Source organism: Fragaria vesca, linkage group LG4, assembly GCF_000184155.1.
Source record: "Fragaria vesca subsp. vesca linkage group LG4, FraVesHawaii_1.0, whole genome shotgun sequence".
NCBI lineage: Eukaryota > Viridiplantae > Streptophyta > Magnoliopsida > Rosales > Rosaceae > Fragaria > Fragaria vesca.
In genome coordinates this window covers 4,738,833-4,754,105 of record NC_020494.1, presented here as the reverse complement: position 1 = coordinate 4,754,105, position 15,273 = coordinate 4,738,833, and the positions used below count along the sequence as shown (strand labels likewise).

Genomic DNA, 15,273 nt, shown 5'->3' with positions numbered 1-15,273 from the left:
GGCTAAGGTCAAAATTTTTTTGGCGGTAAACCAAATTTTGAGGAAAATTTTCAAAGGATTTTAGCCGACGAAAATATATAAAAACTCGTCGGCTAAAGTCGAAAAATTTTCAACCAAAATTTTCAAAAGAGTTTAGCCGACGAAAATAAAGAATTTCGTCGGGTAAAGTTATTTATATAGGAGTTTTACCGGAGGTGGATGGTAAGAAGTCAGAAAATCAGAAAAATGCCGGATTTTCTTCTCGGCCTAGCTCCGCCGTCAAGCCACTGGAGATCGCCACACTTGTCCCAAAAGCTTCGCCGTCGGCTCTACTTCATTGCTGGACAGGTGGTGCATCGAGTGGCGCTGCCGTGAGGGATAAATCGAGCTCCAAAACTCCGCCGGTTCGGATTCGGTGTTGATCGAATTTCTCCTTCCTCAGGTCACCATTTGGTGAGTTCTATATATGGATAAGTTGAGTTTGATTAGTACTACATTCCCCTAGAATTTGGTAACTCGATTCGGTGTGTGTGAGGAGAATCAAAGATTTGAAGTTTTTAGGGTTTAAAATTGAGGATTTTATATTTTGATTCAATTGACATGTTTAGGCTTAGAATTGGGCATCGACTTCTTCTAGAAAGCTGTTTGAAATGTTGAGAGGAAGATTCTGTCAAATTTTGGTGGTGATTGGAGGTGGCGAAAGTTTCTGCTAGTTTTTTTTTCAAAAACCAGCAACTTTAGCCGACGATATTTAAATACTATAGCCGACGAATATCTTCAGTTTATTCGTCGGCTATAGTATTTTTTAATTTTTTTTATTAAGGTTTAGCTGACGAATATCTTAATTGTTTCGTCGGCTAAAGTTTGGGAAAAAAACCGACGACATGTTTTTCATCGGCTAAACTGTGGGACTATAGCTGACGATGTCTTTTTTTTTTGTCAGCTAAAGTCATCGCCGACGATCTTTTCCCGACGAAATCTTAGCCGACGAATTAAGCTAACAGGTCGACGAAACTTTTTCATCGGCTAAAGTGTTTGTCCTGGTAGTGATAGTGATCCGAGTTTTTTTTTTTTTTTGAATTAAGGGCTAGTGCTGCTGCCCTCAAGCCTTGATTAATGAAAATGTCGAATACAAAGGGGAAGATGAAGCCTAAATCCCTGATTACAAAGACTTGAAAAAACATCAGAAATTCTTACAATAAACATGTACTCAACCAAGCACCAACTAGCAAAGAGCAACACTCTAATAATGACGACTCTATTTGCTTTTAGACAACAGTGAAATATTGGAAAGATCAGTAGATATGTAACATGTTGCTTACACATCCTAATGTCTAATAATTCCGCTTCCTAACTATGTTGTAGTCCAACTAAACATCCGACCAACACTTAGTGGCATGGTGATCGAAGCTAAAATGCTTAATATATGACTTTAATTACTTACATAGTGCCATTTCGTTACACTGCTTATAGGAGTAAACTTTTTCTTGAACTTTCACAACAAACACCCTAAATACCAAGTTACAAACAACAGATTTAAAATACCATCAATGAAATCCAAGTTATGCAAATAACCTTTAACCTTTACTAGGTTAATTTCAGTCTTCCAAATGTTATGAGTTGAAATGTTGGAGTTAGAGGGGAAGGTTGGAATGTTGGATTGACGCCATTGAAATCGATCATTCAAGCTATTGGCGGAGCCAATTGAGGATGAGTGGAGGCCCATGCCCCCAGTGGAATTTTGACATCTGGCCTTGTGATGCAAATGTGCCCCCACAAGAATATTAGAACTAGCCATGCAACCCCATAATTCCTTGACTTTCTAACGACATTTCATCAACAAAACTTTGAAGAGAGAGAGACTGTTTTCTGCCGCTTTGATTTCCATGAGATCAGAGAAGGGCCAAGAAAAATACAATAACCTGTGGTAGATCTTCTAGTAACCGGACACCCTGCCCAATCCGAATCACAAAATGCACGCAACCTAAAATCACTTTTAGAAGAAAAGAACAATCCTTGACCAGGCGCATTTTTGATATATCGCACAACACGCATAGCTGCTTCCATATGTAACTTCCGATGTTGATGCATAAATCAACTCAGTATGTGAACTGAATATGTAAAGTCCGGTCTGGAAACTGTAAGATATGTTAGCTTGCCAACTAGTCTTCTGTAACGGGCTAGATTTTTGAGCAACTCACTTTCTCAGATAATTTTAAACCTCTCTCCATAGGGCTGTCATCAGGGGCAATCCTGCATCCTTGACAATTTCCAACGCATATTTACGTTGACAGATAAAAATCCCATTGTTGGAAGTCGAAACTTCAATACCAAGGAAATATTTCAAGTCCCCTAAATCCTTAATACGAAAGTGAGCATGAAGAAATTTTTTGAGTGCAGCAATACTCACTGGATCATTTCCGGTAATCATAATATCATCAACATAAATTAATAGAGCAGTAAAGGACTTGCCATTTCTCTTTGTAAATAGGGAATAATCGGCTCTGGACTGTGCATAACCTGCTGATAGAATAGCTTCAGAGAACTTTGAGAACCACTGACGAGATGCCTGCTTCAGGCCATACAACGACTTATGGAGTTTGCAAACAAGATTTTCCTCCCCCTGTCTTTGAAGCCCCGAAGGAGGAGACATATAGATGTCCTCTTTGAGATCTCCATGCAAGAAGGCGTTGTTGACGTCCAATTGATGAATAGACCAGCCACGAGCTGCTGCCAAAGCCAAAACACATCGGACAGTAATAATTTTGGCTGTGGGAGAAAAAGTGTCTTGATAATCTACCCCTTCAATTTGAGTGAACCCCTTTGCAACTAATCGAGCTTTGTAACGCTTGATTGAACCGTCTGCCCGATGTTTAATCTTATAGACCCAACGACAGTCAATCGGAGTCTTACCAATTGGGAGAGGAGTAAGAGTCCAAGTCCCATTATCTTCAAGAGCTTGGAGTTCAGAACGCATTGCTGCCCGCCATTCAGGATGTGCAGCAGCCTCAGAATAGGAACGGGGTTCAACCTCTCAGCTAATCTGAGCAATGAAAGATTGGTGGGCAGGCTTATAGCGATGATAAGAGACATAATTGCTCAAGGGATATCGAGTACCTTTATCCGGACCAGGCAGCAAAGAAGACGTTGGATTGGGGGAAGACAACGTGATGTGGGAGCAGACATAATCCCGAAATTTGAGAGGCCGAGCAGTAGTGCTGTTGGACCGACAAAGTGAAGCCTCGAGTGGTGGTGGAGCAGCCGGAGCGCCATAACATCAGTGGGTTCGTTGAGATTGGACAACAACGGATTGGACTCGGTGACTGGAATAGAATCAACGAGATTGGAATCAAGTTGGGATGGACTGAGATGAGGCTCAACCGGAGATGGAGTTTCGGCCGGAGATGAGTCGACCGGAGGTTGGAGTACAACCGGAAGTGCGACTGAACTAGAAGGTTCACTTGGTTCACTTGAGGATGGCGGGTCTGAGGCGAGATGATGAGGGTTGGGTTGTTCTAATGGCGGTGGAGATTTTGGGCGGCGAGAGTAGGTCCGAAGGTTGGTGGGTGGTGGAGGGGAGGAAGGTGGTGGGGCAGATGAAGAGGAGGGTGGTGCGGCAGATGGGAGAGACGGAGAAGACGTATTGGGAATAGATGCCATCGTTGTGGATGAGAGAGGATAAGAAAAGTCAGTTGGGTCATAGGCTGGATTCAGAATTGGGCCTGAAGAGTGGCCCAAGTGAGGAGAAACTAAAGTAGATTTGTCAGAAGCATAGAGAAAAATAGTTTCATGAAAAATGACATCTCTACTTGTAAAAATCTTTTTGGTGGAAGGATTGTATAATTTGTATGCCTTTTGGCCGACAGGATAACCAACAAAAATGCCAGCCACAGCACGAGAATCAAATTTATGCAGAGGGTGAACATTAGTAGCATAAGCAAGACAACCAAACACACGAAGATGATGATAAGGAGGAGGTTTTGAGTAAAGACGCTCGAATGAGGTTTTGAAGGAAAGAAGAGGGGTAGGTAATTGATTGATGATGTGAACGGCATGAAGTGCACATTCTCCCCAAAATTGGATAGGGAGTTGGGCATGAAATCTTAAAGCTCGGGCGACTTGTAAAATGTGGCGATGTTTTCGTTCCACAACCCCATTTTGTTGGGGCGTGTAAACGCAAGAATGTTGAAAGATTACACCATTGTCATTGAAAAAAGATCAAAGTGAAAGGAACTCGCCACCATTATCACCGCGGAAAACTTTTATACGAGATGTGAATTGAGTGGAAACATAGCTGAAAAAGCGCTTGAGAATAGGTTATGCTTCATTTTTGTGTTTCATAAAAAAAAATCCAAGTGAATCTGGTGTAATCATCAACGATGGTGAGGAAGTAATGGGCACCAGAAAGAGAGGGGTGTTTATAACGACCCCAGATATCACAATGAATTAAATCAAATGGTTTTTCAGATGAAATTGAACTCACACCAAAAAGGCAAGCGACGTTGCTTAGCCAAAGGACAAATAGGACAAGCATCAATGGGTTGAACTGAAAGATTTAAGAAGTTCTTAGCAATGAATTTTAAAGGAGCATGAGAAACATGACCTAAACGGCTATGCCAGAGATCAGTGGATGGGTCGGATGAGGTTGAGAGGTTGCAGACTAATTGATGGTTTGAGGATGAATGGGAATTGGTTAGGGTTTTCTTCGTCGCTAATGCCGCCAGGTAACATAATCCATCACGCTGCTTTCCCAAACCAATCATCCTCCCTGTAGCCAGATCCTGCAAAACACACCAATATGGGAAAAATGTCACTGAACAATTCATGCCTCTTGTTAATCTACTCACAGACATGAGATTAACTTTGAATGTAGGGACACACAACACATTATGCAAATAGTACTCCGAATTTAGAGACAAAGAACCCTTGGCAACAATATTGGCCTTTTCTCCACTAGGCAACAACACCGGAGGCAATGAACAATTTTTATCCCCGTGTAGTAGTAAACTTTGAGAAGAAGAGATGTGATCTGTTGCGCCGCTATCGATGATCCAACGGCGAGAAGTGATATTAGAAAATTTTGGTTTGGTAACTGCAGCATTGACTTGCGTATCAACAGATCCCTTGTGATTCAAAATGGCCAAAGCAGGTTGATATTGTTGTTTGGGAAGAGGAATGCGAACAGAGAAACCATTTTGCCGAATAGACTGATTTGATCGATTACATTGGTTGAACACTATCATCAAGGACGGATGATCAGGATGATCAATGAAATAATATTTGAAATTTTGATTCGCCATGGAAACGAGAGAATTGTTGTACGAGATATAGAGTACAACGGAATGATCAAAAGGATCACTGCACGAGAGACAAGATGCAGCAGCTATAGAGTCAAGATCTAGTCCTGCTCTGATACCATGAAAAACTGAACAGAAGAAAAGAATTTGCTGGTATGAATTATCATTGATACAAGGCAGTATACATATACAAGGTAAAGGCATTACCTATAAGGTAACTAATCTCCTACTAAACTAGAACCAAGAATACAATAGGAAATAGATAACTACAGAATATACATTCCTAATATAATCAATACTCAAGATTACTTTCCTAACAAAAACTGAAATTTTCTTTACAAAAAAAAAAAAAAAAAACTAGAAATTTTGTGCTCGTTAGTTAATCAGTATGTTATTTCCAGTTTGGTTTCTTTGTGTGTCCCGTAGCAAAAATTTTCTCCCTCCGCCACTTTTCAAGCTTCGCAACGTTCGTGTACGTGGCCTGATAGAGTTTTTAAGTCGGTTCTCTTATCCTGTTGGCTGTTGAAAACTCTGGATCAATAATCTAATCCAGTAACTACAATTAGCCAGTGATTATAAAACTAATGCACACAGTAGTTTCTGTCTGTGATGTATTTAAGATTAAAGTGATAGGATTGAGGAAGATATGTTTTGGCAGTCAAAATCCTCCTTCAGAAAAGATGTCTCACGTTTAGATAGCTTTTTTCTCCAAGTAGCATATAAATTATTTGGAAAACAACCCTAAACATTTTATAATGATCACATTAATCCACAGTTTAGGCCTTTTACCAACCTCTGTTTAATATATTGATTTTTCTGGAGAAGACAATATTCGAACCTATTGAGTTTTCTTTATTCCTGTTCGAGCATGGTCTGGATTCTCAGTGCTCGAATAGCATAGGGTTAATAACTTAATATAACAGAACTGATCTTCATTTTGGAGAAAGAAATCTTTATATATGGAATGCGGTTTTATCTTTATGCGTAGTTTAATCCGAGTAAGGCTACATACATCATTCTGTAAAGATTCTCTTCACTAATTGGGGGACAATCTAGTTATGAAAAAGCATATAAATTCATGTATTCTGTGTTTGGTGCTCAAGAAGTTCAGGAAACCTGGGTTTTTCTAGTGGTTCTCTTCTGTTGATGATGGTCCTGTATATGTGAGACTTGACACCCACAATTGAAAGTGGTTATACACACCAGTTCACTTTCTATGAATCAGAATATCACACTCGTTGGTAGATATTTACACAAATCTTGCTAGTTGTTTTGCGTCACTAAAGTAAGAATAATCAAAGGTGTGAAATACCATATTCAACCAAGCTATCAGGGCGTGAAGAAGACGAGAGACTTTCATGTAGTAACAATGCTTTGAATTTAGCATATCTGCTGGTTACTTGCTTCACAAGGGAAAATATGGGCATGAAATACTGAAGAGGTCTTGATTTGAACTCACATTCGAGGACTTCACTCTCGACCCCCTCGATTGTTCTACACCTTATGTAAATCAATTTTCACTCTTTACTATAAGTATATGAGCTCAAAGAAACACTACTACTGTCATCTGATCATATAGTTTCATAATAAATATACTTTGATTTATCACATCAATAATAACAAATTCCAAGTTCGAATTCTGGCGGATCCTTTCTTCTATTTTCCATAATGTTTTTTTAGGCCTCTGAAACAATTAGTCAGAAATTAAGCAAATACAAAACTAGAAAGAAAAAATGGAAGGAAGATCCTTATCATATCCGCCCACGCCCTTTGAACCACAACCAGCCTCTACCTCAAACAATACACACGCTTCCGCGCACATTAGCATTAACCCAACCAGGTTAGGAAAACGAGGAGAAGGCAGATCCGACCCGAACCGACCCGGCCCAGCCCAAACTTCAAACATAGCTCATATCATCCGCTGATGGGCTTTTCCTGACCCGCCCGCTACTCTTGCTGCTGCTACCCGCCTTCTTCCTCTCCTTACTCGCCTCGCCGGAGCCGCCGCACACGATGGAGCACTCCACGCCGCAGATGTTACTGAAGCACGAGAACAGCCCGTTCCCGCCGTCTGTGTGCCGCCGCGTGTGTCGCCCCTCGCTGCTGCTCGGCAAACTTGAATAGTCGCCGCGGTCGTACACCGGCGGCAGCTCCGTCCGCCACCGCTCCAGCTTCGACTGCAGCCCCTCCACGCTCTCGTCCTCGTTCCACGCCCCCACCACCACCGAGCTCTCGTTGTCCTGGTCCACCCTCTCCCTCGCTATCGCCGCCGCCACCTCCGACGGCGACGGCCCCAGCTCCGACTCCGTCAAATACGGCACCGCCATCAGATTCGACTTCCGCGGCGTCTCGTACGTCCCCATCTTAAACGGCGACTTTCCCGGAACCGACGACCTCCGCGCAGGGGTAGTTCCGTAACTCTCCACGTACTTCGGCGACGGCTTCGATAACGGCCACGCCGCCACGATGTCGTGCACTTTGTATTTCCCGTTGTTCTTGTGCTTTCTAACCGACTCGTCGGGTTCGGATCCGGTGTTCGGTTTCGGATCCGACCCGCTGAGCAAAGAGCTCGCCTTCCCCTTTTTCTCTTTCCCCCCAATTTTCGGGGCCAAGTCGGAGACGCTGAGAATGGAGCTCGCTTTACCCTTTTTGCCCTTCCAGCTGACGTCAGACGCGCTGACCACGGAGCTTGCTTTTCCTTTTCTACCCCTGCCCTTGATGAGTTCTGAGCCGTTGATTAACGAGCTGGCCTTGGATCGGCCCTTCTTATACTTCCTACCGCTGACCTCCGACCCGCTGACCACCGAGCTTGATTTTGAACTTCCCTTTTTGTCCTTCTTGTTAAACTCCTTGGACCGGAGGTCCGACCCCAACATGGAACTGCAATCACTCTTGCTCCGCCTCAGCTCCGGCTTCGAAAACGTTGACTGTTGGGTTTGACTCCTCGGCGGGTCGTCCTCTCCCATCAGTTGTTTATATCCCACGGCGGATGAGTTGAGCTGAGAATACAAAGGCATGCTTCTCATGGAGCTATGAAGAAGGGCAACCCCGATGTTCAATATCCCCTGTGGCCGCCCGGAGGGCCGCCGGACCTGTAATGCGACGAAGCGCATGCCTAGCTGGGGGTGGTGGTGGTGGGGCTTCGCCGGAGTTTGGATGAGATTGCCGACGAGGACACGGATGGTGCCGACGTGGACGTCTTTGAACCAGTGGAGCGCGTAGATCTCGATCATCACGGCAGAGGTGTCTTCATGCAAGAAGTCCTCGTCGACCCGGAACACGAACTTGTCGTTCCATGTAGGGTTGTTGTGGCCGTGCGTGTCCACCCGGGTCGACAACTTGCGATCCGGGTGCACCCATGCAATGGCGTACGTCCGCATGGAACGTGATACCGGTGCAAGGTCCTGCGCCGATATCACATTGAGTTCCAGGAGCTGGAATGGGGCCAGGATCGACATTGTTTCGTTCTTTTTCACAATGTGGTGGCCTCTTCGGGCCTCAATGAATTGAGATCGACGATGTTAATCTGTACGTTCAGGTGTTTCTGTGATGGGAATAATGACCTAGGGGATGGATGAAGGCTTATATATATTGTGTATATAATCTGAGAAAGAGAGAAACTAATTAAGCTGGTGGTTTAGGGTTGGTTAGTATTGATGTTTCAAATCAAAGGAAGAGGTTGTTGGTGGTGGTTCCACTCGCCGTCTCCGTCGACCGTCCGAGAAGAGGACGACGAGAGGGGTGGGAAGGCATGAAGGTAAAGAGAGGGGAGGTTGAAGCAAAAATGGCGGGAGGAGAGAGAAAAGTGAGCACTGCAAGGGTGTCATTTATTCGTTAAAACAGCTTCTCGTTGGTTATTTGAGAACGAGAGACTAAAATGGGGTAATCTGGGTTTTGAGTTTTGACCACCCCCACAGTTAGTATTGTTAATTTTGGAAGGTGGAGGAGGTGGAGAAGGGCTTGGTTTCATTACAAGTGTAAACTCATTGCCTTAAAATAGGGTATAGGTGAAGCTAACAGTGATTTAATTTGGTCATAACCAGGTAAAAAGCATTTCGTTTCTAAAAACTTACACTACTACATGCATGGAAACACAATCCAACGTACAGTACTGTAACTTGAATTTGCAAGTTAGAAGAACTACAACTGACACTGGCAACCAACATTGAAGCTAGCCATATAATTTGTTCAAGCAATCAAACATGCATGAGAAGTGGTATACAATTATAGACCTTAAACGAGTAAGAAACAAATTCGCTATAAATAAATTTGTTACATACAAAAGGGAACTGATGACAATGCTTGAATTACTGAACTTGCAATTGCATATCAAAACCTTACAAAAATAAAAGAAATAAGTTGATCGAAATGCAAAATCTTTATTGACCAAAAATAAAGAAATGCAAAATCTTGACATTGATGTGGGAGTAACAAATGGTTGAGATCCAAAATATTGTAAGACGACACAATTCTCTTCACATTTTAAAGCTAATTAAGACAATATTATGATAATTCTCAATATAAATTACATGAATGACTCGTCGATCATAGTTGAGTCAGACAAATAATCAAGATGCCCTCTAGAAAACACGATAGATGAGGTCAAGTCGATTAGAATTCACTCGTACAAAATAAAATTGTAAGTAGAGTGAAAAATCTACACGAAAACCGCCACTGCTACTCATAGCAAAGAAGATATGCTAGTCTCTCATGTAGTAGTAGTAGTAGAGACTAATCTACCATTAGAACTAGTCTACCATCACATTGATGAAATTTTTCTATGTATTGTATGTGTCGACTATACTCTTGTATGATCTATCTGCTCAGAAACAAAATGTACATGAGTCATCATCAAGAAAGTTTTTGGCCTGTTGCTCAGCTCTTTTTGGATTCATGACACCTTTCTTTCTGTGACGGTACACCTTTCTTTCTGTGACCGTACACGTGTCACATGCTGCTGTCTCTCCGAGCCACCAATGAAGAAGTTTCCAAGTTTGATTATATTATACTACTCAACTCAACGGCTAAGCTTACATATCTCCTTCTCTCACATGTCAGATCCTTCAATCACATATTCAACTACTAAACAAAATAGCCCACCACCCCCCACTCTGCAAAGGATGCTTAACCCAATTCAACCTCTTTCACTCTTCTCTATCCCTCTCATTCATTGAAGTTGCCTTCAAATACAACATATTCACCATAGCCTTCTTTCCTTGCATGTAAAGGAAAGAAGGTAGCAAAGGGGATGAGTCAGGTATGTATTCCCTTTCTTAGTTTCATGTTCATTTTCTTTCCAGAATTAGCATACTATTGAAACACTGTGACTGTATTCTCTGTTCTTGCTAATGCATAAAACCCAGTAATGATTAGATCCAAAGCTTGTGGCCCACTAATTCTTTTATCAGAAAAAGAAGTGTAATTTGCTCACAAGCTTTCTTATTTATGGAATAGGGATCACGTGTTGTTCTTCCCCAGAGAAATGGGGTCACATGTTCTTCTTGCTTGATTTGGATGATTAAAAAATGAATGCAATGTATAAAACAATTGGGAAAATCCCAGATCCCAAATCATGTTCTTTCCAAAATCAGGCCACTACAGCTCTGGCTGAGCTGGTGGCATTACAAGTTGTAGATTTTGATTCTTATTTATCACCATAGCAACTATGATCAAAATGCCCAACCCAGATCCAGCTTGTAACAAGTTTGAGGTTTAATGGGAGGTTTTGGTTCTATTTAGTTTGAAAGATTTCACATAGTTAATTTCATTCACAGGGTCAGAGGCACTGAGCTTTGCAATCCCAATAGGAACCCTATTCTGATCCTTCTCAGAATCGAAAATTCCAGGCATCTGGCCTTTGACTAGTCTTTAGTTCTCGTGAGATGGAAGAGCTCAAGAGTTCAGTAACACAAACACAGTCTTCACATGACCAAAATGATCCAACACTGCAGACAGCCCCATCTTTTTCGATATTTAACTCGGGTGTTGATGAGTTTCGAGATTCAAATCAGCAAGTATTGGAGAGAACTATTACAACAGAAGGTATGATAGGAGGGACTGCAATTGGTGACTTCAGATTTCGAGACAATGGTATGGGATTCATTGAGGAAGGTGAGGAGGAAGAGGATCAAGTACAACCTCCCAGTCCTCCTATGTATCTTGCAACAGGGCTTGGGTTTGAGACTGGAGGTTTTGATTTCCATGGTGTTGATGATTTTCCTATGCCAGAAATTGATGAGAACAGCGATCCTGAAGAGTATTATAAGAAGATGCTTGATGAATATCCCTGCCACCCTTTGTTCCTTGGAAATTATGCTCAAGTTTTACAGGTATACTTACCTTCAGTTTGTGCTTGATTTTGTGATTATCACATTGAATCAAAGGAGCTATGGTTAGTATTAAGCATAGGTAGAATAATAAAAATATAAAAGTGATACAGACATCCAGTTTTTAATTCTTAAGAATAGGATTGTCGTATACAGATGTGATCTGTTTCGATCCGCAGATCAATAAACAATCCATGGCCTCTCAGTCTTGGTAAGTCAGTAGATCAAACTGTATGCATCACTACCAGTGGTTGTGGCAATCCAGGGAAGCTGTAGCTAAGAGTGTTGCTACTTCTTCTCTTTACATCATTTCCCTTAATTAGGGTTTAAGTTATTTAGGTTGAGCAAATACTTTACTTCTATCACTACCAGAAGAACACAAATTTACTGTGAACATGAGTTATTATGATTGGCTGGAAGTTTTTATATTCATACTACACTAGTTTTTTGACGAATTTTGGTTGCTGATTCCTGCAAAATGTAATTCTTCCAATGGTAGTCTAAGGGAGATTTACACGGAGCTGAAGAATACTATTTCCGCACTACACAAGCAAATCCCGAAGACGGTGAGGCTTTAGTGCAGTATGCTAAATTGGTTTGGCAGCTCCATCATGACCAAGATAGAGCCTTGAGTTACTTTGAACGTGCAGCTAGAGCTAGTCCTGAAGATAGGTGAGTAATTCCTTCTTTCATTGCATCTCTAACAAAATGGAAACCTAAACTAACACCGACACATCTTGATAATTTATGAATTGGCTTATATCTCATGTAATATAAACCAGAAAAGTTAATCATGTCATTCGGGTTTCCAGTCATGTTCTTGCAGCATATGCTAGTTTCCTCTGGGAAATAGACAATGACCTGGAAGAAAATGAAGGAGATCAAGATCAGATTCAGGTGGTTTTTTGTTCTTTATAATGACATTTGAGAATTCCTACATTGTTGTCTTCAATAGTTCAATCTAATACCTTTTTGAATACATGCAGGTCAACAACGGTCAAAATATGGATAAACTTGAAAACAAAGACACCAATGAAGAAATTATAAGGGGGCACTTTTCAACAGGGAATGAGATTGATGACGAGAAGAACTACAAGACCAGGATTCAAGAGAATCCCAAGAATGCTATGCTTCTAAGAAACTACGCTGAGTTCTTGTGCCAGGTGAGATACATGCATTCTATTCTCCATTTCTTATTCGCATCTGGGTTTCTTTAGTGAACCTCTTTATAAAGCTACCTCTATTGTAGAACATAGTATGTTCTGTGGTGGATGAACAGCAATAATGTTCACGGTAGCTCATTATACATTTCCATACACTTAGTATGTAGGAGTGTTGTCCATGATACTATGGTGGATGAATGCCATTTGCTTATTGAAACAGAAGCATGCAAAAACTCACCGACACTTCTGTGATAATTCTAAACAACTTGCAAGTGTAAGGAACATTTCTTATTGTTGACAGCAGACTTGTTAACCAGAGTGAGGGACGTAGGTGGCTTATACTTGATTGATAAAATTTTAGTTTCATGGAAGTGGGGACCTACTAGCTAGGCGTATGTTGACTTAACAACCTTGCTTACTGAAGTAATGGAAATTAGGCAGAGAGAGGGAGAGAGATGGATTGGACATTGAATCTTGCTTTCATCATTGTTCTTGATTTATTCATATTTCATCCTGTGATTGGGCATTGGATTCGCCTCACTGGTTTTCGTTTATTACTATTGTAAACTTTATACTGATTGCCAACAGACCAAGGGAGACCTTCAAGGTGCAGAGGAATACTATCTTCGTGCCACAGTATCTGATCCTGGTGATGGTGAGATCTTGGCACAATATGCTCAACTGGTTTGGGAACTTCATCATGACAGTAAGAAAGCATCGTCCTACTTTGAGCGAGCAGTTGAAGCTACTCCGGAAGATAGGTACACATTTTTTACATAGCTCACTGTGCATGTTCATGAACGATTTCCAATGTTCTCTCACAGGGATATTCTCCTTCAGATATAATGGGCATGTTGACAATGATGTACCTGGCGAGTTTTTCAAATGTAAATAATGACGATAGAGATGATAGACCATCTATAATCACCAAAGAATCCAATAGAACACCAATTTACTAGTAGTAAACATGTGATTTCCTAGTAGTTTCGGTGACTAAATGACCTCATCAATTCTGTTCTCTTGTGTTCAGCTATGTTCTTGGGGCGTATGCTCATTTTCTCTGGGAAAACGAAGAAGATGACTGACTTTTACGAGGATAGAGTTACAGAAGGGCATATATTCAACTTCATCTTGTACGAGGGGGTAGCCATGAGAGCTGCAGATACCTGAAATCCTGCCAGAGTGAAGGACTACAAAAACACTGAATCAGGTTAAGTCGTGCTTCAGTCAGCAGCTGTAGATACACCTGTATTAGAAGTTTTTTTTTTTTTGATACTTACACCTGTATTAGAAGTTTACAACGGATGAATTTGGTGCCCATAGTAGTTAAGTGAAGAGCTTTTAGTGTGTTAATTGTTCTTTTAAGAAGCCACCATGTTTTTTTGTTCGATTGTTTACAAATTGTCTCTTTTAATTGTTTACAACTGAAGCTCCAAAAATGGGGCATCAAGCATCTAAATGAATGGATGTATTCACATCAACAGACTTCAACCAGCAAGGTCACCACAAGAATGCAGAAGGAACACAAAATTCCCAAAAAGATCACCAATTAAATTATGTCGTAGGGTGTTAAACAACCCCTTCTTCAGAAAAATATGATTCACATGCCCAACACATCTAAGCTAAGCAACTCTAGGGAAATACCATCATATAGTTTTTTAAATTAATAAAGGTTATCTGCTCCCAAAATTTCCTTCTCTTCGTAAAATAATCTTAATTAGTAATCTTAATTAGTACTCCGATGAATATTGCCCGTTTCTTGATGACTGGTAGCTTGGGTTTGCCCTGTCTTGTCGGCCACCTGGACGATAGAATCCATTTCCTCTTGGTCTGTTGTAGTCCTGGTCACCTCCATCGTAGCCAGCCCTCCCAAACCCCCGAGAGACAAACCGACCTCTTGGTGCGTCTGATTGGTAGCTGCCCCTTCCTCTACCCCTTCCTCCTGTTCATAATTCAATCACAACAATTACAACAAGAACTAAAACTATATGAAATCTTGGATAGCAGAGAGAACAGACAGCAAGAGCCAGTAAGACCATAACATATTATAACAAATAAAGATCAGGTATCTTTTTCCACGTCTGGTAACAAAATTACAATCCACTACACTAACTAGTAACACTGACAAAGGGTTTCACAAGAAATCATCACCAAAGCTTCCAAATCATAACAATCTACATGTAACACCCCAAAATCAAATGCTATGGCCAACAGAAATACAAACAATGGCGCTGATTGGAATTAGAACCAACCCCCAAACCAAATGTAAATGGTGGCTTGATGTTTGAACCAATCACAGTGAACCACAACAGGCTGCTATCAGTGCTATGGTTATGACACATAAGTAATCCAGGAATTGTAAACATTACATTCCCTGTCATCCAGACAGTAACAGTGGTATGATGGCATAGAATATTAGGAAACTTACTTCCCATTCGAGATGGAATGTGGCTGTTTGGTCTCCGCTCTTCAATGTATACTTGTCGCCCAGCAATCTGAACACTACCG

At 41.3% G+C, this 15,273-nt stretch overlaps 3 protein-coding genes across 3 annotated transcripts in view; 1 reads left to right on the top strand and 2 right to left on the bottom strand.

Moving 5' to 3' along the window:
- Window positions 1-7,174: 7,174 nt before the first annotated feature.
- On the bottom strand, window positions 7,175-8,734 carry LOC101311957. The gene has a single exon (XM_004297884.1). It carries the CDS (start codon window positions 8,732-8,734, stop codon window positions 7,175-7,177), a length of 1,560 nt encoding a protein of 519 aa, XP_004297932.1.
- Window positions 8,735-10,459: 1,725 nt separating this feature from the next.
- Window positions 10,460-14,004, top strand: LOC101307105. Its single transcript, XM_004296485.1, has 7 exons — window positions 10,460-10,533; window positions 11,051-11,605; window positions 12,102-12,274; window positions 12,415-12,499; window positions 12,589-12,765; window positions 13,354-13,526; window positions 13,796-14,004. The coding sequence occupies exons 2-7, from the start codon at window positions 11,159-11,161 to the stop codon at window positions 13,848-13,850; spliced, it is 1,110 nt and encodes a 369-aa protein (XP_004296533.1). The 5' UTR covers window positions 10,460-10,533; window positions 11,051-11,158; the 3' UTR covers window positions 13,851-14,004.
- Window positions 14,005-14,187: 183 nt separating this feature from the next.
- LOC101306806 (putative G3BP-like protein-like) overlaps window positions 14,188-15,273 on the bottom strand; it is a 4,498-nt gene continuing 3,412 nt past the window's right edge. The window contains exons 9-10 of the mRNA XM_004296484.1: window positions 15,194-15,273; window positions 14,188-14,707 (exon numbers count right to left, since the gene is read on the bottom strand). Of these exons, the coding sequence (XP_004296532.1) occupies window positions 14,496-14,707; window positions 15,194-15,273 (292 nt within the window). The 3' untranslated portion in view covers window positions 14,188-14,495. The remainder of the gene's footprint in view (window positions 14,708-15,193) is intronic.